Genomic DNA, 26,441 nt, shown 5'->3' with positions numbered 1-26,441 from the left:
GCACAATACAAATGATACAAATTCAAAACATTTCAACAGTATTAAAAACCAAATACCAAACACACCCGTGTTCCTGCCCAAAAGGCAAAGAACTTTATGTCATATATTCCATACTTTATGTCATATATTCCATATTTTATGTTTTTATGGGCTTATAGCAGCAATAAATTTGAATTTGAATTTGAACATTGCCTACAAAAATATTAAAAGAAAGCAAGAATACTGAAGGATGCAGGGGGAGCGCATCCTGTTTTGCTGTTTCAGGTGAAATGGGAACTGCTGCTGTGACTGTCACTACTCCCACCACCACCATGCCTGCTACAACACTGCTGCTGTGTGCTCTGTCAGGTGGCACCAATTTGAGGCAAGATCATGGCATTTTAGGTGAGATCTCTCCCCAAGTGGATGTAATCTTGCCCAAAATTGGTGCTGGTGGCATTGGTGCCTCACCCTGCCTACCGGTAATGGCTGTGCTGGCTCTGCTTGGTTGGAGGTGGGTGGGCAAAGCATGTCCTTGATGGTTCCCGAAGGCTCTCCCCTGTAACAATGCAACAGGCAACAGTTCCTCTTTAGAAAGGTTCCTAGCTTCTTCTAGACTATGATATACTAATTTTGTCTGCAAGTTCATAGAAACTGTATAAGCATGAGCATTGAAAGTACTGTGTACCACTGCATAGCCACCGGGGACAGCCATCATTGTAACTTCTGAAGCCAAGTACAAATACTTTTTCTGAGCATCTTTTTAGTGTAAGCATGGAGACCATTTCTTCAAAGAACCTACCTCTTTGATGTTCCTGAGAGATCAGAACCCTAAGACCTGGACAGCTAGCATTGCACTTCTTTACATGTGGCAACAAGACAGAGAAGGCCAGCACAAGAGACAGCACTGCTGATGATATTTAACTCCTGGTAAGCAAAACTATGTTGTGCTGTTTTACCTTCTATATTTGTCATGAACTGCCATTTTGGCAGTTCAGTCGGAAAGGGACATTTGACCACATATAATACCTGGCTTTGGGATGAAATAATTAAAGGAGAGGAAGGGAGGGAGGAATCATAATGATATCACAATATGATATCAGATGATATCGGAATCAGAATAACGATAATTCCACATTTATCCTACTTGTTTTTGTGTCTCATTGGTATACTCTCACAATTTGTTTCTTCAAAAAGCTGAGTTTCTTTTCTACTTGGATCTCCTTGCCTTGTTCTTCCACTTTCACCTCATGCTTTGCATGCATCCCCCCCCACCAGCCATGCTTCTTCCATCTCCGTCCATGAGGACAAGTACGCATATGAGTTGCAGAAGGTGTCCCTTGGGTTCATCTACTTGCTGTCATGTTGACATCTTTGGTTTTTCCTTACTTTTTAGGAGTATGTGAGATGATATCTACTGTTCTTTGTCACTTAACATTCTCTGTGCTTTTTTCCAGCAAAGTGTCTGACTTGAGGATCACAACTCATCACTCAAGAAATATGGCAAGAGAAGGAAAGGCAGAGGAAAGAAATTTTACATGGTCTGTCTGCCAGAGATGTGGTTCATGAAACACCAAAGTGACTCTTCAGCCTGAACTCAAAAGAAATGATGAAACAAATATCAGGCCTGTGTCCTGGCAAACAGGACAGCTGTCCAGAAATGGATGCTAAAGTTTATAGGCAGTGTGATAGAGAGTTCTTAATTTGCGCTAAAGTTCTACAGATGTTTCAATTAGGATAACATCCTGGGTGCAACAACTGGTACTGATCATTGACTCTACTCTGCTGTAGTTCTTGAAAATTCAGGCTATATTTTAAATTCAGTACAAAGACCAGTAGGGAAAGAGACAAATCCCTTTTGCTGTGGCTGGCAAAACACTGTTTTAAACACTGCTAAAGATCCATTGCAGTGGTAACTTTATCCACTGGAACAATATCCATCGTTTTGTGCCGTACTGTACTGTTCAATGCACTGTTATTAAGCATTACAAATAAAGTAGCATCGAATTCCATTTGTCTCACTGTTGTTTATAGCATGTAATGCAGGAGTTAAATTGATGGCTTTGTCTAGTGGAACATATATCAAGTACTGGTGATTGCTGGCATACTTTGCGTGGCTACATCCAGACATTTTGGTAGCCAGTGAATCTATAGTCAGCCAAACCTACATTTGACAAGTATTCAGAACTTGCAAAGATTTGAAGCTGACTTCATAGAATTGTAGAGTTGTAGGGTATCCTGAGGATCATCTAGTCCAACCACTTGCAAGGCAATAATACGCAGCTGTCCTTGCTTGGTGATTAACAGTGGTGAACAGCTTTTTATCTAGCATCAAAATGATAATTATGATTGATTAATGTAGATGACCTGTTGAAGATTCCTTTAATATTGTGAAGATCTATGGACCCACATTACTTTCCCCCTTATGTTATTGCAGGAAAGCTTTGTTGGTTTATGTAAAAATTAGAAGGAAAGAAGTTCAACACTAAAAGGAAGAGGGAGGCAGACCTCAGAGAGTGTTAATAGAAAGCAATATGACAAACTTCAAAATGTGTGGATAATTTATTAGAATGCAAATTACAGTTACGTTATATTCGAAGGCAAATGTAAATGTATTGTTTATAATAAAGGATTTGCATGTTCTGTTGATCTTTTGATGAAATGAGTGATGTGTTATGTAACATTAGTTTCATTTACTTTGAATGTTGAGGTTTTTTTTCATGAGCACAATTCATGACAGTAATGAATTGCATTATCATTGCATGATTTGTGTTGAACATCAGTTTCCATGAACATCTGTTCTTGAAGAAATATTTGTGAAAACACTTTGTGGCATTTGCATTCTAACAAATAAATTATCCATATGACACTCATTTGTACATTTGCCTCTCCTTTTCCCTTGGTTTTCAATGCATGTCTTTTGTATATTTATTTGCCTATCTAGCAGGCTAAGGTTGGTTCATATGGTTAAACTTAATGGAGCTTGTCTGACATACAGTACTTACTTTACATATTATATATTATATAGCCATGTAAAAACCAAAATACAGATGATATTCAAAACCACCACACCTGTCATTTATAGTCTTCTGTTGGTAAAATATTTTCTGACTTTGGTGGTATATGATCAGGCAAGTAAAAATTACATCTACAGTCACATAACAGACTTTGATTAGAACTTCCAATACTTGAAATGTAGATTGGTAATATTATAATTGAGCAAGGAAGTAATTTGTCCATCCTCCATACTTCGGAACTGTTTATTAGCATGTGCATAATTAAAAATACAAATCATTGTTCTAATAATGATCTTCATTGTAAAACAAGGTCTCTTCAAGATAAGTCTTGCTGGTGCTGTGGAGTTGGTATTTGAAGTATGTCCATCTGCATCTAAACGAGTAGCTCCAAGACAATCAGATTATGTAGTAGTTACTTTGGTGAGAATATCGCGTAAGTGGAATGGAAACTTCATTTTGAGTCTAATATTAGACCTTGCTTTGGAAAATTCCTTTTAAATGATCACAAGCTGGGAATAGCAAAAGTATTTAGCTTTCGACAGACAGCATTCACAAAGAATTTGTTTTTAACTGATTATGTTAGGTCCCTGGGAAAGCAGATGTGAAGCTTACCAAGCTGAATTGGTTTGACCTGATGCAGTGTTCATGTCAGTTGTTAGGGTCCCCTCCCTGGTCTATTTTTCCAAGATAGCTTCATTCTTTGACCATGAGTGAGTTTGGATGGAATACTTTGAATGCTTGTTAGTTTAGTAAATCTCAGCTTCTTCCACCAATTTCCTATTGTCTACAAATGAATTTAATAAAAGTCAATCAGACTGTTTTGATTACTTCCCAGACTATGGGTATTTTCTCAGAAGTACCAGAGTTCAGTGAGACTTACTCCTTAGTTAAGTATCTGCATGATTACAGCCTTACAACTCTGCAATTGTTTACACAATGATGTGCAGATGTTTTGTTTGTTTGTTTCTTTTAAAGTCCTTTAATATCTAGGAAATGACTCATCTGAAGTGAGACTAGCTAGATTTTAATTGGTAGTTTAACTGTTCTTTAGTGAACTCTCTGACACTATAGTTTAGTGTAATTTGCTGCATGGTTAATAAGCTTTCGATTGACTTTGGTTTACCAGTGATCATTGACAGCTAAGATAGCTCAATCAGTAGAGCCCGAGACTCAGGATCATGGCTTTGAGCCCCACATTGGGCAAAAGAGTCATGCATTGCAGAGGGTTGGACTGGATGACCCTTATGGTCCCTTCCAACTCTGCAATTATATGATTCTATGTTGTAATAAAGATCTCCCTTGTAAAACTGTGGCATTAAAATTCCTACCATTTGTATAATCAATGGATTCATTTGAAGTATAAAAAATAGGTTAACAAAAAATGTCTGAGAGTGGTATATCTAAGCTTATTTGTTCAATTATGGTAGTTGACAGTATACTGGCTGTCACTTGCCTGTGTTAAAATAAGTTATTGCACTTCTTTTAATTCTGCATATGATTGAATTCATCTGTTTGCAAATGAACAGTATAATACAATACATCTGGTGTTTGCTAATGTGGAATGTCAGTAAACTAGGAATAATTATAATCTTAACTAGTCAGTGAGGTGAAGTGAAACATTTTCTATTTCATAAGTTCATTAGTGATGATGAATAGATTGTGATTGGAAATGCAATATTAGTCAAGCTTGGCAGATTCAAGATTTCTACCTATATTTGTCAGGGACAATATTTACTAAATACAAGTAAAATAAACATGCTAATCCAGATCACAGGGGCCATCAGAAAATTTCCCAAAGCAAATTGGAAATTTACCTGTTGGCAGTAAATGAGGATGACTCCTCCTGCTGGACTTGGCCCAGAAATCTTTTTGCCTCTTCCCTAGTCTGAACCTGCCTGTGGTCAAAGACAAGTTAGGGTCCTCTTGGGTACTCAGCTGCCCCATGTATTACCATCACTTTTACTCTCCTTTCATGAGCTTTTTCTTGGATTACCCTCTGTTTCTCATCTTTGTTGGCTATGGTGTTAGGGAGTGTGTGTGAGATTCTGACTATTGTTCATTCCCTTCTGTTTACGGATGGGGTGGGTGCTCACATCAACTGTCAAGTGGTTCAGGAAATGTGGAAAAGTCCCAGCTGAATATCAGTGTCTTGGAATTTGGTGAACTTTGTGCAGTTAAGCTCAGTCTAAGTCTCTTGATGTTGGAGATCAGGGGCATGTACTTGCTGGTTCACACAGACAAAACATTGGCAAAAGCATATGTAAACGAACCGGTGGGACTTGGTCACTGAGGCAAAAAACCTTTTCAATTGTGCTGAATACAACCTGCTTTTTTTGAAAGCTGGACAGTTAGCAGGCCTGAAGTACACCATGGCAGATTGGTTGAGTTGCACAATCATAAATGAAGCACAGTGGCAGCAGAATCTGAGGGCATTTTAGATGCTGCTGGATAGTTTGGGGCATACAGTCAGTGGTGGTTCTCTTTGCTACACCTGAAAATACTCAGCTGCAGGTCTTTCTCATGTCTACCCAGGGGAACAGATGTCTTAAAATCCATTTCACTAGCTAGCCTACTATATGCCTCCCAGCCATTTTGTGAGTTCCAACAAATGGTGAAGAAGGGTCAGAGACTCATAATTGAGGTGATTCTGGTGGCCCCCATTGGCCATGGAATCCATGATTTCTGGACCAGGTGACTATGACTACGCCTGGCCGATGGCCATTGCCACTGTGTCAAGACCTGCTAGTCCAAGGGCCAGTATTTCACCCCTGGCTAGGGCTCTTCCCAGCTGACAGCCTGGAGGCTTAACCCAATACAAGGTTGTCGTAGAATGGTTGAGTTTTTATAAATATCACCTGTTGTAATTTTTGGACCAACTGCATACATGTTCTACCTGTAAACAGCTTTATGCTGATTCTAATAATCATTATGAACTTTCAGATATAATTGCTTTTTAGATTGACAGTATCCCTTTAACTATCTGCTGTTTCATTGCAGGATCCATCCATGTCATTTTGACAGCGGCTGGCTAGTGATTCTGCTATAATTTCTAATTTCTTGGTCTACTACTCTGTGCAGGTAAATCTCACTTGGCAATAGTGCAGCGGGTGAACAATGAAGGGGAAGGGGATCCTTTTTATGAAGTCTTGGGCATTGTTACATTGGAAGATGTAATTGAAGAGATCATCAAATCTGAGATTCTAGATGAAACAGATCTGTACAGTGAGTATTAATCCCCATGATTTCCCCCCTCAAAATAGTTTGGAGCCTTCCTTCAAATAAAGTTCCCTATCTTGTTTATTTTTTGAGATAAATTGCTTAAGATCTATGAAGTTGAATTGGAACTTCACTCCAATTAAAGGTGCTTGTCATCCACAGACCCCTCTGTTGTGACAGGCAGTCTTTTCCAACATTTTCTTTTAGCCTATCAGAACATTGTACTTCTGACAGGCATTCTCTGGGGTGAATAGTGCTCCACTCAGCAGTCTTAACAATCTCTTCCAAACTGCTATACTATAGGTTAGAGACAGACAAGAGTGTTGTTGCACTGTTACCTCTGGTGAAACGAATTTTGCAGGTATTTGAAACAACTCCAAAGTCTCATTACTAGAGGCAAAGGTGGAGTGAGTGTAAACACCCAAACAGCAATCTCTCTTTTAAACAACCTTCAATTATTTGGGGGAAGAAGAATCTATCCGCAGCATAGGAAGGAGAAAGATTCAGAAACACAAATAGAGAGAATCAATAACAACATTAGAAAAATACAGCACCAAAATGGGGCAGTTGCCCAATATATAGTTCCTATCACACTTCAAGTAAATGAAGGAAAGTGCCTGTAAAAATAATACAGAATTACACACTATGAAAAGAAAAAACTCAGTGCTAAAAATTATATTTAAAGGAATACTACAGCATTTAACTGTAATATACACAAAGCCAATGTATACAGTGTAAACCCTTGAATTGGGGTGAACACATTAATGGATATCTGATCTGTGTCAATTTTGCATAAGTCTATTCCAGCCCATTTCTACATGAATCTGCATAATTTTTTTATTTACCGGTAAATGTGAACCTACATTTCTATTTTATCCTAAAATACGCCTTTTTTGTTTCTAATGCATTTTGATGTTTTTCTTGAGCCAAAAACCGCTTTGCCAAAGTCAGAGACATACAAAATCTAAAGAATAATTATGCTGCATTCCGTATATTACTCCTGGAGTAGTAAATTGTGTCACTTTGCTGAAAATGCTGACTAGTTGAACTTATCCTCCATCCCTATACTCTAGACAGCATTAAAACTCACTATAAGAAACCGTGTACACGATTATAAATAATAAAAACCGTTAGTACTCAAAACATCATTATCACATGAAAACCATTACTTGGGAAAAGCACAGAATATCTCTCCTTTTGCTTTATCACTTTTTAAGCATACATCTGTTTGTAATAAAACCTAAAACTTGCTTTAAAACAGTGGAGTTTTAATTTGGTCTTTTAAAATTTAATTTAGTTAGAGACAGCTGGTTTAGGGGATAACCAGATATATACCCTGTTGGGTAGATTACATTTTAATCTGTTTAGGTAAGCAGTGGTAGGAAAGTACCAAACAGCATTTAGTAAGTTTTCCTATGATTGTGATATTTTGATGTTTTTTTTCTTTATATTTTTGTGTGTATTTTATTGTACTGGATGTTAAGTATTGTTTAAACTGACTGTTTTAATTTGCATGCACTGTGTGTATACTGTGGCTAGATATTGTAGTGTTTTTAAATATAATCACATTGGGTGTTATCTTTTTAGCATATATAATTTTGTGTTATTTTTACAGACATTTCCCTTAATAAAGAATGATGAAATAAGACAAGAGATCCATCACTCCTCTTCCATCTTTTGCCCATTCCCCTTGGAAGAAAAGGGGGTGGGTGCGAAGCAGGTTCAGTCTTATTGGCATGATCTCTTGTCCCTCACCCCACTGTAACTTTAAAAAGGAAGGAAGAAGTGAGGGTATAAGGAGAGGAATTGCTTATTTGCTATATCTGAGTTCCAATCATTCAGTGGAACTCTTTACAGGGGGAGTGGAAAAAGCATAAATGGAACTTCACTATCTGTATGATACATAATTCCTTTGTGTGTAGGATGCAGGAAGAGATGGAAACCCTTCTGTGAATTACCATGGGTTTCCACTTGCAAATATGTTAGGTTTGATATTACCATAAAGAGAAAGCAATTATTCTGTAACTATTTTAATTTTTAAACATTTGCCCGTTAACAACTTTATTCATTTCCTATTTGGTTCATTCTTCATTTCCTATGGGGTGTTAGGGGAGAGGTAGTGCCTCTGGTGGGGGACATGTCATGCTCCTTCTGAGGTAGTTTGTCCATCTTTGGTCCTCATCCTGCACTCAATTCTCACCTGTGGCTCCTAAAAGCTGTCAGCATGTGACAGCAACACCATGAAAAGGCTTCGACTTGTGGCTAAACCAGGTGAGGGTAGCCAATGGGTCTCAAACCCTCAATAAGTTAGGGACATCCCTGCATATGAAGACAGCCTCTGGTGGATTGAACAGACAAGACCAATAGTAGGTCCAACGGTCAAGAATGCATTTTCTGTACATGCTGTAGAGGAAAGTGAGGGGCAGATGGGGCTCACCAAGATGGGAAGGTAGTCCATCTAGGAGAAAGAAAACACTGATCCTAAACCTCCACTGCCTTGCAGGATCTCTTTGGGAGAAGAAATGCTTCACAAATCCAGAGTGGAGTCCCTAAGATGGTTGGATGGCACCTTGTATGCCTCCTTCTGGCAAATCCTGTTGCCAAGCACATTGCTTTTCTTTCCTTTGTATCACATCAGTGAGGCTGAAAGGGGAGGAGGTCTTGTTGTATGGGCAGCCCAGGACCTCCATACGCACTATTTAAGCTTGCGCCCCAGGGAGGTCACTTTGGTGCTGCTAATGCAGCAGTTTGGCTTCACCTCCCTGAGGTGCACCCCATTGTCTATCAATGGATGCCAATGTTTTAAAACAATAAAATCGTAGGACTTTTACAATACTTGGCTACTGTATTCCTATATAGCATTCCTATATTGCTGTAAATATCTCAGTCCCGGCTAGGCATTTAACTGCTGCTGTAGGCACTTCTACTAGTTTCACAGTTAATCTAATAGCTTGCACAAGGCAGCAGAGCCAACTTTCCTCCACTTGGTTCTTAAAATCTATTAAATTCACCTAACCTGATACAGTTTCCTTGTTCGCACTAAATATTTATAAGTATGAGAGCAATAAATCCACTCCTGATGATCTTCAGGATCTGTGGGTTGTTTTTTTCACATCAACTCTTTCCCAGAATACTTCCATTGCAGAGTTATTGTGCAATGTATAAGGACATTACAGTGCTGCTTATAGAGCAGCACTGATTACTTCTGGCACAAGGTGTCCCTTTGTGCTGATACAGGAAGTCTTTTGGCTGATTTTTATGTTCTCAGCCCAGCATGAAAATAGAGTCATAAGTTTCTTCACACTCTGACTTGAACTTAAATGCTTGTAATTATTCAGGTGTTAGGAGCTAAATAACCCCAAAATCTTGTAAGCAGATGAATGGATCTTCATATAGGTGCATGAGATTCTTCCTGTGCTGTTGATTGCAGTTGGCAGTGATTGCGCACATAACTTCAAGAGTTTTTATTTTATGAGAATGGCATAATGTATGTGTGCTTATTCCTGTTTCTATACAGTGTCACCCAGTGTTCATGTTGGACCCTGGTTGAATTATTGTTTTATTTCTCCATCTCCAGCTGATAACAAGACCAAAAAGAAAGTAGCCCATCGAGAGAGAAAGCAGGACTTCTCTGCCTTCAAACAGACAGACAGCGAAATGAAGGTTAAAATATCACCACAGTTGCTGTTGGCAATGCACCGTTTCCTAGCAACAGGCAAGTGTGGCTTATCACAGTTTGATCACTCCAGGGTCCAAGAGCTGATTTGCTAGTAGAGTCTGCTGATATGGTGGGTGGGGCAGTGCAAGCTGACACAAAGGTTGGTTCCTAGAGAGTGATACAGCATGCCATTGTTGTTTACCCCTCCCCCTTTTTAATTCCCTTCATTATTTGGTTTTGACACTCGCTCTCCAGGACACTAATGAGAGGAGGGTCAGTAACTTAAATTAAAAGTGGATCTGGGAGATGGGGATGTAGAAGTGCCACAGTGTACAGTCCAACAGACTGAAGGCCACGTTTCATGTTACCCTGTACATAGAACCATCTGTCAGGGATTCTTTAGCTGTGATTCCTGCAATGCAGGGCATTGGACTAGATGACCCTTTGGGTCCCTTCCAACCCTGCAATTATATAAATCTGTGGAAGTTTTCTGTGACTTTTATTTATTTACTGTATTATTTGCAGTCCCCCCTTTAGTCAGTTGGGTATTTATGGAGTGTTAGGGGAGGGGTAGTAGCTCTGGTGGGAGTCATTTTAGTGCTGCTAGTGCAGCAGTTTGACTTCACCCCCACACTCCATTGTCTCTTGAGACAGACAGATGCCAACAACCCTACAGTCAAGAATACCAGAGCAGCAAACAATAGCATTAAAATCACTATTAACAATAAAAATTTGAAACAAAATAAACCAATTGGCATCATAAAATTAACAGTAATCACAAATAAAACTGGCAACAGAAACAATTTAATGAGAAGCTGTTACTGGGTATTGTAAACAGAAGCAGAGGGTGGGTAGGGAAGGGGTACTTAACCCCTTCCCTACTGGCTGTTTTCCTTTCAAAATCTCCATCTGTTTGTGCATCTCTCTCTTATGCTGTAGGGAAAAAGGAGTTTGTTGAGAAATTTTGAGAAATAAAATGCCCAGTGGGAAGGGAATTAAGCATCCTTTCCCGTCCTTCCTCTTATTTTGTTTATTAAATAAAAAAGTTGGGCAAGAGTTACACAGAACTACAAGTAACACACACACTGGCCCTAAGTTTCAGCAAATAGATTCTCAGAAGAAATAGCTCAGGAAATGATTGTGGACCCTTCATTAAATAGTTTGTGATGCGAAGTGTCTTTTATTGGAAGAGCATCTGGAATCAAGAGTGAGAATGCAACCTTCTATCTACAAGCTGTTCCTGGATTTATAGGTGTTTTTAAATGCCTACTATTCAGGAGATTTGTAATATTAGTTTGTAATTCCTATCAGTGGGTATGATAGTAGCCTATTAGACTAAAAAAAGGAATCCTGACCCTCTTTTGAATGGGCAGGTGTCTTTAGTCTAACATTGTCCAGAGGTTTGGCTGATTCTTGGGCAGCCTTAGCAGCAAGTCTATGGATTAGAATAGCTATTGTCTCTGAATATCACTTTCATTCTAGAAAATTGTGCTCTAGATAGAAAGTCACATGAGAGTATGTTGGCTGAAGTTATATATCAGTTATGTTCTATGAGTCTTGTAGTTGGGACCCATTTGCTAATGCTACTTCAAGAGGAAGACTCCCCATAGGGAGTGTGGGATTTATAGATAATAAATGTACAATATCTTTCTTAAACTAATTTGCACAGAATGACCCATGTCTTACACACGGACTCCAAAAGCAGTCTTTATGATTCTAGTGCTTGTATGCTTTTGTAAGGAGAGATGATGTATTAGACTTGAAATATTAATCCTGCTCAGAGCCATTTAAGATATTATGTTTAGACTGTTTGAGCAATATGAATAAATATATAGCAGAAATGTTGAGATTGGTGCATTGCATTTCATTATATTAACTGTGCCCCATGTTGAGAATATTTTAGTTTTATGCTTGTGGAAGTGTCAGATAGCAAGATTTTAAAAGTGGAAAAAGCATTTTGTGACAGCCACTGTTATTTGTTATTTGAAATAGTTATTTCAAATAGTTATTTGAAAATGGTCTCACTTTTGCCATCCTGCTTGGATCACTGACCCAATTTGGATCAGGCTCACTGGCCCCTTTTTCTAATTTGTGTTGTGGCTGAGCTGAAATAAACACATATAGGACTTCTAGGCCTATAAAAAGCAAATATTAAAAGCCTCCAGTCACTGCAGAAAATACTTTCATTCACAATTCAAGAAGAAGCTTTAGTGATGCCAGCTTTCTAAATAGGCTTAATACAATTTGCATATTTTTGCATCTCTCTAAATTGAAACTGCTGTTTTACCACAATCTGGAAACTAACTTAATTGAAAGAGAAAGTCTGCATTTCTGGGGCTAGAATTAACTATGTGTTTCTTTGAACTTGATGTGCATCACAAAATTGGTCTCTGGGCTGATTTTGTGATCATTTGTTTCATGATAAAAAGAATATTAGGATATGCTCTGAGGTGGTCACTAGACTAACTGTGGGATTACTGAGCAGTTTGATAAGGGGATCGCTTTTGTCTTCAAAACCCGAAAATTAGGTCTGCAAATGTATTTTGTCTGATGGATACAAAGTAGTGATCCACATGAGTCATCTAATGCACCGTGGGGTAAATGTCAAGTTGTGTTTATGTCTTCAGAGGTTGAAGCATTTGGCCCATCCCAGATGTCTGAAAAGATCCTCCTAAGGCTACTGAAGCATCCCAATGTGATTCAGGAGTTGAAGTATGATGAGAAGAACAAGAAAGCCCCTGAATGCTACCTCTATCAGCGAAACAAGCCTGTTGATTACTTCGTTCTAATTTTACAGGTCAGGTCTATGAATATATGAGCATCTTTCTCTCCTGCAGCAAAATTGAGCAACAGTGACTATATTCTATATATTACCTAGAGGAGCCTTTTTCAGCCCTCTGGATGTTGGTGGACTAAAGTTCCTGTCAGCTCCAACCAGCTGGGCCAATAGTTGGGGATGGTGGGAGTTGTAGTTCAACATCCAGAGAATCATGGGTTGGAAAAGGCTGGCTTAGAGCCTTAATGGGAAGGGAGCCAGGGATCCTATCTTGGCTTGCTTTTTTCTGCCTGACTGCAATATGCATGTACACTAGGGTATGTACATGCAAGATGATGTACACTAGGGTAAAATTAGAAACGTGAATGGCTTAAAAAACAAACGAACAAGTAGCCAATGTGGAACCTCTGACCTGGATTGGGACACTTGTAGCATGTTTTTTGGCTATTTGCATGAATCAGCCTGTGTCTGCTATTTACATTTTAAAAGCCATTCAAGCAACTGCTGATTATATTAGTAGTGTGTTTTCTAGTTTTCCACTTAGCCTTCAAGTAAAGCAATTCAACTTTCCTTTAGTACAGTAGTGTTTATGTTCTTATTCTTTTGCTTGGAGTTTCTGATTAAAATTAGTGAAGGCATGTATTAAATATTAGCAAGTTCTGAAGTGAAAAAGGATTTGTGTGTAATTAAAATTTCTAAGGAAATGATGGAAAGCAAACAAATAGTATTTACTAGGGGTAAGCTTTTGTGAATTGTTCCAGTAATGGCAAAAATTAGCTCCCTCTTTTGGCAATTTTAGGGAGTGCACTGAAAAAGCGTTGTTGGTCCAAATGAAGTGAGGGCTAATAGTTATTGAGTTGGTTGATTGTGAGGATGTATTAACTGCACTTTTAATTCTTTTTGGTCACTGTTAATGACATCATCATGTAACCAAATCTGATTGGCTTGTAGCTCTAGGATGTAATTACATTCATTGCATGATCCTTGATTTTCCTTGCATGATCCCAGCCAGAGAGTGAAGTCATACTAGACAATGAAAATGGCACCAAAGCAGGGAAGAGATTGGAAATGAGCAAGAAGCAAACAAGCTCAAAGGGAGGTTTTGCAAAATATGCTCCCTACCCAAAAGGTATATTACCATTTAGGCTGGGCAAAAGGTTTTTTGGGTGGTTTGCTACATGTGGTCAGCGCTGAAGCCTAGCATTGCCTATTACCATCATTATATTTACTAAGAGAACAGCACCACCTACTGACTTGCTAATGTCTTTGTTCTGCTTTGCCCTTGGAGTTAAGTCACCCTTAAATGTATTCACATCTGAACCAAAGGTCACTTTGCTTTACATGTGAATATATTACTGTAGAAAACTGTAGGTGCGAATGATTACTTTAGAAGACTGATCATCTCACCCTACCCCTCACAGCTGTAGGAAGGAATGGGAAGCTGGTGCCCCTGCTTGATGCAGCAGCAGGTTGCCTTGATTGCTCTTCAGTCCTCTTGTCCTGGGCATTCTTCTTCCACTCCCACAAGATTTGCAGCTCTCAGCCTATTCCTCCTCCTCCTCCTCCACATCTGCTCTTTCTTTGTTTGGCTTCCCGTATTGGTGGGCCAGGTCTGATCTGTAGCCACTATCCTCCTCCAGGCTCCATGTGTGGTGGTTCTTTCGTTTAATGTTGGCATTTTCCCTGAGCAACTGTTTGCTCACCATTTCAGTGATGAAGAGTCCATGGAAATTCTCAGGCTGGATAAAATTAATTTATTGTTTATTAACTGCAGTATAGTAATCTGCCTTCTGTCTCAGTTGGAGCAGCTACTATGCAGAAATTATCTTAACATTGTGAATGTGAGCTGAATTTGTAATGTAAAATGGTTTTCCAAGTTTGTTTTGATGCCATGTGGATGGCTGCATAAAAGACGTAACATCGGTACATATATTTCTCTTGGAAAACACTTTGTGTTTGCTAAATGTTTTTAAAATTTCCAATAACATTTATAAAACAAAAAAGCAGGGTTAAGCAGGGAGTTTGCATCCAGCTCTTGGATTGGAGGGTCCTTGCCCTTCAGGGTTGCGGTGCAGAATACATGTGTGGTTGTGGCATGTGGTCCCCTCTAGTAGGTGGCATGTGTGTCACATTGATGCAATCGCTATTTTTGCACGTGGTCAACCTCACGTGGTTGTTGTGAGATTCAATACTTTGGGGGGGGGGGTTTCACTGTCCTGGAAAACTTGTGGGAATGGGGGTTCAGTGTGTTTTGGAGGATATTTGTGAGGGGAGATTCGGTGTGTGGCATTCACTGTGGGCTGGAGTGTATATAGAGTTGCAGTGTGATTGGATTACAGTGAAGTGTGTACATTTGTGGGGTTCCCAAATATGTCTGTGGACTCCAAAAGTCTGATGATTCCTGACCACTGCACCACACTGCCATATAGGAAGGGAAAACTGTGGGGGCTGTCTGCATGGTTATTGTATGTAGTCACCCATGCTTTCAAATGCTCCCAGAGACCCAACATGAATTGACAAGCCCTCATCTATCATCTGCACCCCACTGTGATATTTTATATGAATAGGCATTGCAGGTGGTGGCAAAGTAGATGCAATGCCTATTAAAATTAGGTGGCTCCCTCTGCAAACACTGCACTTCTGGCAAAATCTTAGCTTCACTTTTGCTTTGTCGTGCAGGGTAATAGTTTGCCAGTATTTGTTTTCCATAGATTTCAGTGGGTCAGGAAAACCGTAATAACATTTGCACTGATTAGAACTTTGCCAAACCAACGAAAGTGTGGGATGTTGAACAAGCCTGACTAAATCAGTGGTGGCTTTCAGCAAAATTGGTGTGTGTGTGTGTGTGTGTGTGTGTGATTCATTGTTAACTGGTAATAACGGTCAAAGTTCAGTTTTCAGCACTTCTAAAACTTGCTATATCGGTGGCAATTTGAATCTTATCAGTTTGAAATTTGGCACTTTATAGCTATACCATGTATGGCAAGTGTGAAGTTATCAGCCAGACATACCCCATTTTATAAGCTAAATAGTATTGAGGCATATAATGACAGCCTCACCTTAACTATATGAGTCGTCCTGTGCACTTATAACTAACTATATGGATAGTTACTTTTTGTAGCTTTGCTTCATGGAAGGAGGTGATTTGTGTAGCATCTTATGTGAATCTTGTGGAATGTGGTGTATGTCTAGCCTACTTTTCCTCCAGCTTCTTGGAGGCAAGGTCGCAAAAGTTAAAATGAGGAATGCATCCTTTGTTCCTTTTGGATACTTTGTTTAGTCAGTTAGTATATTAGGTTTTTTTTCCTCGTGTGAAAAACTATTCTTCCACTTTTCTTTACATCAGCTAATAGGTGGGCATTCTCCATCAATAGCCACTTTATCTTGGAATGTGATGCGTAACAGAAAAAGAATTTGTCAGGATAGCAGTAGTTCAACCCCCCCCCCCCATGGTGAATTATGTGTTGCTGTTGTCTGTTCAGCCATACAATCCATCTCACTTTCCTGCTTTCTGTGTCAGTCTTCCCTTCCTACTGATCTCTTTGGTACTTAGTGGGAAGGTGGAGATGGACATGCACACACTCAAAATATTCTATTAGGGGAGAGGGGAACAAGTGTCTGCTTCTTTACTAGAGCATTAAAACATTCATCGAGCTGGGTTGCTGCAGAACTTGTATGTGAGATAGCACAGATGGCCTTGATATTTTTTTTTCTACTAGTCAGTTAATAACTGTTAAGGCCCTAAATGTTCTTGGAGATAAATTAGAAATGATTATTGAAAGGGAGCATATGTCCAAAAGGGCAACTTTTTGCCAGACTTATCAATGTTGCCCCCACCAACAAAGCCAGTGATGTAGGACTGAGAACATGCAACAAGATGACATGATGGCAAAAGATTTAGACTGTCAAAACATTAGACAGAATTGTCGGGTGGGGGGGAGAGAATTGTACTCACTTTGAGTAGCCACACCTGGTGTAGCATTGTCTGTTTTTGTTTTGAATAATTTCCTGATTAACACTACAAAAGTTGTTCTAGCATTACTGTGAGTATAATGGGTAGCAATTACTGAAACAAATAAGGCAAACTGGTTAGTTAACAGCATTTTTCTTCTGGATCCCTATATGTAGGGCAATATAGAAATGACTGTCTGTATGATGTAGGTTGCTTTTACTTGGAGAATAATGTTTATGTTAGAACCCAGATTAGCTGATTTTCTACAAGGCCAATAGTACCTGTCCTCATTCACACTGAAATCAACCATTCCCTAAATGGTGTGCTGTAGGGGACTGTGGGGATAAGATAAGTGGCAAAGCCTATAATTCCAGTTACAGGTAGGTAGCCGTGTTGGTCTGCCATAGTCAAAACAAAATAAAAAATAAAAAAAATCATCTCTAAGGTGCTACTGAAAGCCTATAATGTTTGCAGAATTGTGCATAATGTTTTGCTTCCTCTTTTGGGTACTGCTTCTCACACCTTGGGCTTAACAATATGTTGAATCAGTAGCGTGGGATGTTCCTTTGTAGACCTGTCCTTACTGTTGGCATAGGATGCAATGCATATTGTCATAGAACTTTTTGGGTGGCATTTCATGGAAGAGCCCCGACAGACACACACACGCATACATTGCAGATAATCCATCATCTCAACTTAGTACTAGATGGTTCCCTGTTCTGCTGCCGTATCACCCCATTTTATATGAATGACTAGCAATAATGTACACTTGTGGCACTGGTGTGGTTAGAATTGCTATCCTATAAAATATCCTGTAACATAACAACAATCTTGAATTAATGCCAAGATTCTGCTACTGTCGGAGCCATTGCAGGTGGACAGAACGGATCCTACTGTTATCCAGCTGTGTATTTTTCTTACATTATCTCCAAATTAAAAATACTGCATGTAACTATGCATTGATTTACATTTTTTCTCATGCAACATCGTAATATCTTCACACTCAGGTGACAATGCAGCTTCCTGAAAGCTGTAGCAATAGTGCAACTCTTGCCAGATATATTATTTCTTTAAAAGACTAGAGGGGTGAGAGAAATAAGCAAGTACCACTCATGCATTCCAAGGAATAGTCCAGTTACCTAACCCAAGTGAGAAGGGTGAATATTAGATGCAGGGGCACCCTATTCAGCAGCTGACAAAAAGCACAATTCTAATGAAGTAAACTTGCCCAATTTATTTTCAGAAATATGTTGTGCAATGAAACTACACAGAGGCCCTGAAAGATTATATTATGCATGTAGTGTAGCCTTTTTCAAGTATTCAGAATCCTGAAGAATTATTTTTACCCATATATTTGTGATATATTTGTGCATGATTGAGAAACTGCAGTATCTAGAACACTGAATATGAATGGAAAAAGAAACTGTGTTGTTGTTGTTTTTTAAAAAGCTTTATCTGCCTCACATGTTGATCTTATTGAACTTCAGATGAGGGATGAATATTAACTCAAAGCAGGAATACTTTTGAACCCACTAGGAACACTGTCATCTTTTCTCCACAGGGGAAAGTGGAAGTGGAGGCTGGGAAAGAGGGAATGAAGTTTGAGGCTGGTGCATTCTCTTACTATGGAGTGATGGCTCTCACAGCATCACCAGGTAATTTCTTAATTTCTCTGTTTGAAATTCCTTCCAGAACAAACATCCCCTACTGCTGGGGTGTTGAGGGCTACAGGAACAAATTTAGTTTTTGATTAAATCTGATGAAGCAGTACATAACGGTGCCTGTCAACATAAACAGCTTGACATGGAGGAAACCTTAAGCCATCAGAAGTGTTTAATTAGAATGCCGCAGAATGTTTATTGGCACAAATCTAGCAGAGTATTTAGATTTGGTAGCTTAACATTTCTTGTTAATTTTTGTACTGAAAAATTGTCGGGACAAAAGAAGAAAATAAGCTGCTTGGAGAGCAGGTCTGCCTACCATTGCAAATCTCTCTCTCTCTTTTTTCCAAATCAATAAATTAATCTTCTAAAAATCCAGAAATCCATATTAGAGCAATACCTTTTATTAGGCCAACCAAAACATCAGAAAATAGTGTGCAAGCCTTCAAGTTCTCAATAACTCCTCTTCAGTTAGATGGCAAAACAGTGGGGAGAGGGGGGGGGGACTTGGCTGACAGGAGTACCATGAATCTGTATTTAGTAAGAGTGTTAAGGAAGAATGTGGGAGGATGTAGCAGACATTCAAATAAGTCTCTTTCAGGTTCTATGCCGGTATCAGATTGCTTCAAGGTTAATGGGTAGAAGAAACAGCAATGATTTCTTTTTAAGCTGTCAGAACAATTGTAGTCAAGTAGTTGACACTTCTACAAATAAATAAGAGGTTTGCATTATGTGAGGGATACAATAATGATGTAGGCTATCATAAGTTTGATCTCACTCCTATCAGGTGGTATTGACAGTTGGTTTCCATTTTATTTTATTGTTTAAAGCATTTTAATCTGTTTTTTCACCAAAAAGGCTCCCAACTCATTTTCAAAATCAGAAAGATCATCCCTGCCCTCAGACTTACAATCTGAAAGACATGGCAGACAAGGGGGAAAGGAACGAGGATAAAAACACTTGGGCACTGTTACAGTTCATATAACAGCTGAGATGAGAACAGTTCAGGTAGCCTGATGGAATGACTGCTGCTAGATGACAGCTGGGGGGAGCCACAGGCAGCTGATCTCTCAGCAAGAGTGCAACAGCACTACTTTACTTCTCTCCCTTTGTTATGCAGCCTAGTGGAATGATTGTCACATTGGTTAATGAAAACTTCCTGGGTAACAGAACTTCAGATTTTTCTGAAGTTCAGATTGTTGGAAGGCCTTTGCCAGAGTTTGATTAGTTCATATTTGTCTTTATAATAAAGCTTTTCTCCATCATGCTGTGGAATTATTCAGTGGTGGCTGGAAGATAGGGAGATGGAACAGTAGGTGGAGCCAGAGCTAAGTAATTCTAGTTTTGTCCCTGCTGAGTTCTGCAAGGGCAGTGTTGATCCCAAGGAGGAGGAAGATGACATGCAATATAAAAGTATATAAATTATAAGTAAGAAGGCAAGCAGGTGGGGGCTGGATGAAGGCAGACGGAGTTTGGAGGGGCAGTGCCCTTTGGCCCAAATGGATCAGCCTCCACTGGGATTATGTGGGCATTTCTATGCCTTTTCCCTGTTGGAAAACTGGCTTTGTTTTAGAGTACTTGCTATGTGTTTCATCTGTGGGAGACAGCACATACTTTCTGTAGGCTAAGGTGTACCGGTAGCGATTTATTTATATTTGTGCTAAGATACATATTTACAACTGCCTAAGAGTTACAGTGGTACCTCGGTTCTCAAACTTAATCCATTCCGGAAGTCCATTCTAAAACCAAAGAGTTCCAAAACGAAGGCGCGCTTTCCCATAGAAAGTAATGCAAAATGGATTAATCCTTTCCAGACAACCCCTAAAACAGCAATTTAACATGAATTGTACTATCTAACAAGACCATTTCTGGATTAGGGTTAATTTTAGGATTGGGTTAGTGTTAGGGTAAGGATTAGAATTAGGGTTAGGGTCAGTGTTGTTTTGTTTTCTTGTGATTTTGATTCATTTGCGGTTGGTTTGCTTTTTTCAATTTGTTGTGTTGCTGCTTTTTCATGAGTTGCAATTTAATGGCTTTGTGGTTTTCTGGATAGTTTCAATTTTTATTTTAAATGCTCATCTGAGGAGCACGAAGCCTCTGCTTCCCAGCTGAGAGATCCCCTCCCCTGCTCCTGCTTGCACGAGAGTAGGAGCTGGATGGGGCAGCTCAGCTGGGGAGCGGGAAGGCTCTGATTTCCCTCTGAGAGCTCCTTCTCCTCAAGGGAGAAGTTTAAAAGAGCCCCCACCTCAGCATCAGAGCCCCTGCACCACCTGAAGGCAGCCAGGCAGAATAATTGCTGGGATGGTGAAGGTGGAGGCAGCCCGGCAGCAGCATCTGAGAGCCCCCAAACTACTGCTGAAGCAGCTGTTGGGCTGTTTCCACATTGCTACCCTATGCTCCTCTAAACTTCTGTATTCTGAAGGCAGTCCTGTTTAGGGAAGCTTTTAATATCTGAAGGACTATTGTATTTTAATATTTTGTTGGAAGCCATCCAGAGTGGCTGGGGAAACCCAGCCAGATGGGTGGGGTATAAATATATTATTATTATTATTATTATTATTATTATTATTATTATTAAACACAGCCACACACTCCTTAATGGAAAAGTGTGAAGGAGCCTGCACCTCTCCAGGTAAGCAGCCCCGATCCAGCTCCTACTCCCGTGCAAGCAGGAGCGGGTGTGGGGATCTCTTAGCTGGGGAGCGCGGAGCTGCCCTGGTCCAGCTTCTACTCCCGTGCAGGCAGGAGCGGGGGGCACTCAAAATGGAAGTGTGGCACTGAAAAAGGAAGTGTAACACTCAAAACGGAACAGTTCGGATTCTGAAAAATGTTTGTAAAGCGGAACAACTACTTCTGGGTTTGCTGTGCTCGAATTCCAAGTTTTCGCGAACAAAGCTGTTCGAAAACCGAGGTGCCACTGTATAGGGCAAAATCCAATGGTGTCTGTCCACTTGGGTAACAGAAATCTACTTCCAGTTTCTCTTCTCCCCTCTCCTGTCTCCTGTGTTCCCCCTCAATCTGCTCCAGAGGGTTTCCTAGCCTCTGGAGACAGACAAGGTGAGACAAGCCCTGGTTTCTTCTGTAGCATTGCTTTTATGCAACCATTCTACTGGAAAAGAAAGTATTGCTCTTGCAATTTCAGATTGATTGATTTAGTATCACATGCTGGTGCTGCATTCTCACCCACTTCTTTCCATGTTTCTGCATTTGAGGGGATAAATCCCTCTTCCAGATGTCATTTGAGCCTTTCCCTTGCAATAATCACTTCTCCAGAGCAATGCCTTTTACATCTTGGAGGAGGTGTGGGGAGAAGCGGGAGGCCTGCCTGGTGTCAGCATGGTCTGGTACTAAAGTGGCTGGTGCTGATCTTTGCTGTCTTGCTGCTGCATTTTCCTATTAAACCATTTCAGTCTCTGTACTGTCTTGATGCCTGATATCTTCCATAATGCCTGGAATAGGATGAAATCTTAAAGGAATTCATAGTTGTAAGAAATAAAAGTTGCAGCTCCCTCTGCAATAGCTGTTTTTGATGACAGCCAAAAGACTTTACAGAGCGAAACGCTGTTCTTGTCTGGAAAAAATGAGGGCAATGTGTTTTTTTTTAAAATTTTATGAGGCCCATGTTGACTAATGCAGTGGGATGAGCTGGACTTACCATTGCATTTTATAACATACGATCAAAACGGATAAGCTTGTGAAAATACTACTACTTTTACATTACATATCTTGACGCCTTGTGCTACACAGACCTTATTTTTGTCATATATTTTTATTTAAAAGCATTAACATACTGATTAATATTTCAAAAAATCTGAGTTGTGTACAGTCTAACAAACAAACAATATGTCATTAAAACATTGCTTTATATCATTGTTAGTAAGTGCTGGGTCCCCAAGAGGACTAATGAACTATCGTTCCTAAATGAAAAGCTGTTCATGGTTAGTATATAGGGAACGTGTATAGTTGCACAACTCCTGATTTCTTGTACTATTTTAGTAAGTTTCTGATCAGCATTTCATTGCTTTATGTCCCTTCATTGTTTTTTGCCCCTTTATTTTTTCCTCTAATTTTGAATTGAATATTAGTTCTCTATTATGTGTCAAGTGATCCTCTCTCCTGTTGATTATAGATACCAGCATCCTCACTGATCCTGACCTCATCTGTTTTTTTCTTTCCCTCCTTCATCTAGTTCCCTTGTCCCTGTCTCGTACCTTTGTTGTCAGCAGAACAGAATTATTAGCAGCAGGTACTCCAGGTAAACTTGCACGTTTCTTCTTTACCCTTCTTGTCACTGCACTTACCCTCTATTGAATCAGCAACAGCTTGCATTTACCAGATGCCCATTTTGTTGGAGAAATGCAGGCAAGATCATGCCTGACAGGTAGGTGCTTGAGCTTGTTTGCGATTAGTTAATAGCAAAAGGACACTGAAACAAAAATCAGTGCTTCTTTTATAAGAACATAAGAAAAGCTTGCTGGATCAGGCCAGTGGCCCATCTAGTCCAACATCCTGCTTTCCCAGTGGCCAACCAGATGCCTGTGGGAAGTCCACATAATATATTCAGTCATGGAGAAGCTTTCCTTGACTACTAACATTGAAGACTTTTTAAAACAACAACACAGGTATGTTTTTTGTTTCCTATCATTCAAAACATACAGAACCCCCTGCCACTGCCACCAAATTTGGATTCATTGCAGTCCTTCTGTATGCGGGATTGTGACTGCACTGACCCCACAGGCATAAGGGAAACTTGGAGGAAATTAGAAGCAGTAACTTCTAACAGTAGTGTTCTTTGCATAGGGTGAGCGGGGGAGTTAGCACCTTCCTGTCCAATTTCTTTCGGATTGCACACAGGAGAGAGAGATCTGAAAAAAGGGCTCTGAAAAATGTCTTTGCCAGTCCTTTCCACAGCCACCTCTGACAAGTAAGGCAGTGTTTTTCAACCTTTTATGGGCAAAGGCACACTTGTTTCATGAAAAAAATCACGAGGCACACCACCATTAGAAAATGTTAAAAAATTTAACTCTGTGCCTATATTGACTATATATAAAGTAATTCTCTTGAATAGGAATCAAATAAACACAAAGAAAGTATTTTATAATTACTTTATTATGAAATAGTAAGTAAACAGAAATATGAAAAAATTATAAAATACTTTATTCAGTGCGCAACCAGGGCCTGTGGCTGAACACAAAGCTGATATTCTGGCTGGAATTTTTCCCACGGCACACCAGGCAACATCTCGCGGCACACTAGTGTGCCGCGGAACAGTGGTTGAAAAACACTGAAGTAAGGCACTCTACAAAAAGAGTCAGGAATGGCCAAACTAGATGTGACTATTGCCTTTGTATAGTTGTTTTTTCTTTCACAAATAGCTCACACAGGAGGCCTTGGGCTTGATCAGAACCGTGAGATGAGGAAAGGGAGCATTTAACCCACCCCCACTGCGTTCAATATCCACACACCCAACACCATCTCCCATTGGCTCCAAAGGGGGCTTTCCTTCCATTGTGAATAGCAGGTAAAGGGAAGACTGATCCAACCTAGGATCAAGCGAGGGCAAAGGGTTAAACCTCATACCACTGTCCCAGTATGACACCCACCCACACCCATGTACTGGGTATTTGTGAAGGAAATTACATGATAAACATGTCTAATCTGGCCCTCAGTCTGTCATACTGGCCATATCTGCAAGCCCGGTCAAAAACCTTCTTGAATAGCTAGAGAATTCTAATTCATCATGTGGAAACATGCTTTTGCAGCTACAGGTATTGTTGTTTGAGGCAAGCAATCCCTATGCATGCTACCATTGGAAGTTGCTCTGACCTCCCAGGTTCCAACTCCGGCAGCCTTCTCTTGTTCCCCTTCACCAGGTGTTTCCTTGTTAAGGCTTCCAAGCCTCCCAAGATGCCTGCTGACATTTCACCAGCGTCTGCCACTGTCAGTTTCAAACATGTCAGTATCTAGTTCTTCCATTTGTGTCTGGCTTCTAAGGCATCATAACTGAAGTGCACTTGGGGGCATTCAAAGCACTTCCAAATCCCAAAGCCACCTTTTGTTCTCGGGGATTTCCTTGTACTCTTGCACTAGGAAGTAGCCTCTTACCTGCACTGAGATTTCTCTAAGCATCTCCTAATTCTGTACAACATACCACTTCAGTCACAGCAGAGATGCTTCCCAAGAAGCGGGACAACCGGCCTGATAAGAGACATAATAGCCTTCAATAATGAAGGACCAATTCCTTGGGATCTACCTTGTCTCATTCAACATGATACAGTCCCATTCTCTGTATTGACAGTGATCATCTATAAGATAGAAGCTAAGATTATCTTTCTGTGTTATGATTATCTTTCTGTATTGGTTGTGCAAAGGTACGCATCTTGGAAGGTGAGCAAAATAAATTGTTACCAAGACAGAGTTCTGCAAATTGGAATCCAGTTTTGTTCAGCAATATAACACCCTTTGTTGTCTCAGAACTTGAGGTTTTTGAAAGTGCATAGTGGTAATTAGTAATGGTGGTGTCAGTGGCCAGGAGAGTTTTCCCCAAGATTCAGCTCCACCCCATCTAGAGGAGGTGACTTTGCCACAGTGATCCATGCTCTGGTCATGCCCAGACTAGATGCCTGCAATGTGCTCTACATGGGCTTGCCTTTAAAGATGGTTCAGAAACTTTTTCTGGTCAAAAATGCATCTGCCAAAATCCTACAAGGGTCTAGACAGTTGGTGTCTGTGACAGCTTAATTATATTAGTTGTACTGATTATCAATATTTCAAGGCTCAATTTAAGGTGCTGCTTTTGACCTTTAAAGCCTAAATGGTTTGTACCCAGCTGCAGGTTCCTGTACCATCTTGCCCACACTTTAAAGATCTGCTTTGGAACCTTTCCTGGTGTGTCTTCTCACTAGAGCTGAAAGGTCAGTGGCCAGGGAGATGTTCTTCTCTGTGGTGGCCCAAAGATTTGGAATTCCATTCTCTTGGACCGACATCATCACACTACAGGGTTTTCAGAAGGCCTTGAAAACATTGTCTCTTTCAACCAGCCTTCAAGGCATGATGCTTTACTGGTTGGTTGGTTGGTTGGTTGGTATATGATTTTTAGGGGCTATTTTAAATTATATGATGAGTGTTGTTTTGTTGTTTCTAGTTTAAAACATTTTTTCTCATTTTCTCTGCTTTATATTGTAACCTGTTTGAATGGGCACCCCCCCCCAAAAGTGTCCTGAAATATTTTACATAATGCATCTCTACAGAATCGTCCAGATTTTTCTGTTCCTATATAACTAGTAGGAATTTTTCCTCTCACTTCCCTACAGAATGGAAGGAATTACATAGTATTGTGGCTCCAATACCTTGGGGGGGGGGGGCGGAATCCAATCTGACTTAAATTTATTCAGTCACTTTGATAGGAGCAGCTGTGGTCTTCATCTCCTTTCTTCACAGCGCCAGGCCTGGTGTATCCCTATCTGTCTTAGTCAGCAGTACTGTTTGAGAGGCTCTTGGGCCAGGTGGGCTCTTCCACATAGTTGATAAGAATTTCAGGTTGCAGCTATGCTCCCTGCAGTTGTGGTTCCTGAAGGTTTTCTCTCCTATATATTCAAAGAAATTTTAGTTGATTAATCATATGTCAGTAAATGAAATCATTTACATTTACATTCATTTGCATATGAATAAAACAGTATTTATGGTCCACTGTGGTCTCTAAGGTGCTACTGGAAGGAATTATTATTATTTTTTATTTTGTTTTGACTATGTTCCTACATGTTAGGTGTTAGCTAGCCTGGATAGCTCAGTTGATTAGAGTGTGGTGCTGATTATGCCAGGGTTGCAGGTTTGATCCCCATATGGGACAGCTGCATATTCTTGCATTGCAGGGGGCTGGACTTGATGACCCTCGTGGTCCCTTCCAATTCTATGTTATAGCAGGCACCATCTTGGAAGTGACATTTCCTGATGTGTGATTAAAAAGGGGAATAGGGTTTTTTTTAAGATTGTGCCTTCTACCTATAGATTTTGTAAGTTCTTCTAGTAAATATGTTCAACAGTCTTTTTTTTAAAAACTTGCTCAATTAATGACACCTTTTAATTAAATATTGTTAATTTATTTAATCTGTCTAAATGTTATAGTGCTGCCTATATGCCACTTTTACGCCATCTTTGTGCTACGGTCAGTGGTTTGAACATG

The 26,441-nt window shown here is 39.9% G+C and overlaps 2 protein-coding genes across 11 annotated transcripts in view; one reads left to right on the top strand and one right to left on the bottom strand.

The window, feature by feature from the left end:
* CNNM2 (cyclin and CBS domain divalent metal cation transport mediator 2) overlaps positions 1-26,441 on the top strand; it is a 117,441-nt gene that overhangs the window by 83,949 nt on the left and 7,051 nt on the right. The window contains exons 2-7 of one of the 10 annotated variants that reach the window (XR_004426653.1): positions 6,075-6,218; positions 9,790-9,927; positions 12,498-12,667; positions 13,655-13,775; positions 18,160-18,253; positions 22,449-22,514. Coding sequence is in view for 6 of the 10 variants with exons in the window: in XM_033149757.1 (XP_033005648.1) it covers positions 6,075-6,218; positions 9,790-9,927; positions 12,498-12,667; positions 18,160-18,253; positions 22,449-22,514 (612 nt within the window). In the remaining 4 variants the exon portion in view is untranslated. Of the gene's footprint in view, positions 1-1,436; positions 1,750-6,074; positions 6,219-9,789; positions 9,928-12,497; positions 12,668-13,654; positions 13,776-18,159; positions 18,254-22,448; positions 22,515-26,441 lie in introns of those variants that run through there. The other 9 variants (XR_004426654.1, XM_033149757.1, XM_033149759.1 and 6 more) reach the window with 9 other exon arrangements.
* The window catches only part of NT5C2 (5'-nucleotidase, cytosolic II), an 81,696-nt gene continuing 80,964 nt past the window's right edge, over positions 25,710-26,441 (bottom strand). The window contains exon 19 of the mRNA XM_033149765.1: positions 25,710-25,845. Within this exon, the coding sequence (XP_033005656.1) occupies positions 25,795-25,845 (51 nt within the window). The 3' untranslated portion in view covers positions 25,710-25,794. The remainder of the gene's footprint in view (positions 25,846-26,441) is intronic.

This window comes from Lacerta agilis, chromosome 5, assembly GCF_009819535.1.
Source record: "Lacerta agilis isolate rLacAgi1 chromosome 5, rLacAgi1.pri, whole genome shotgun sequence".
Lineage (NCBI taxonomy): Eukaryota > Metazoa > Chordata > Lepidosauria > Squamata > Lacertidae > Lacerta > Lacerta agilis.
Note: the sequence above shows the minus strand (reverse complement) of the source record. Positions and strands in the feature narration are given on the sequence as shown.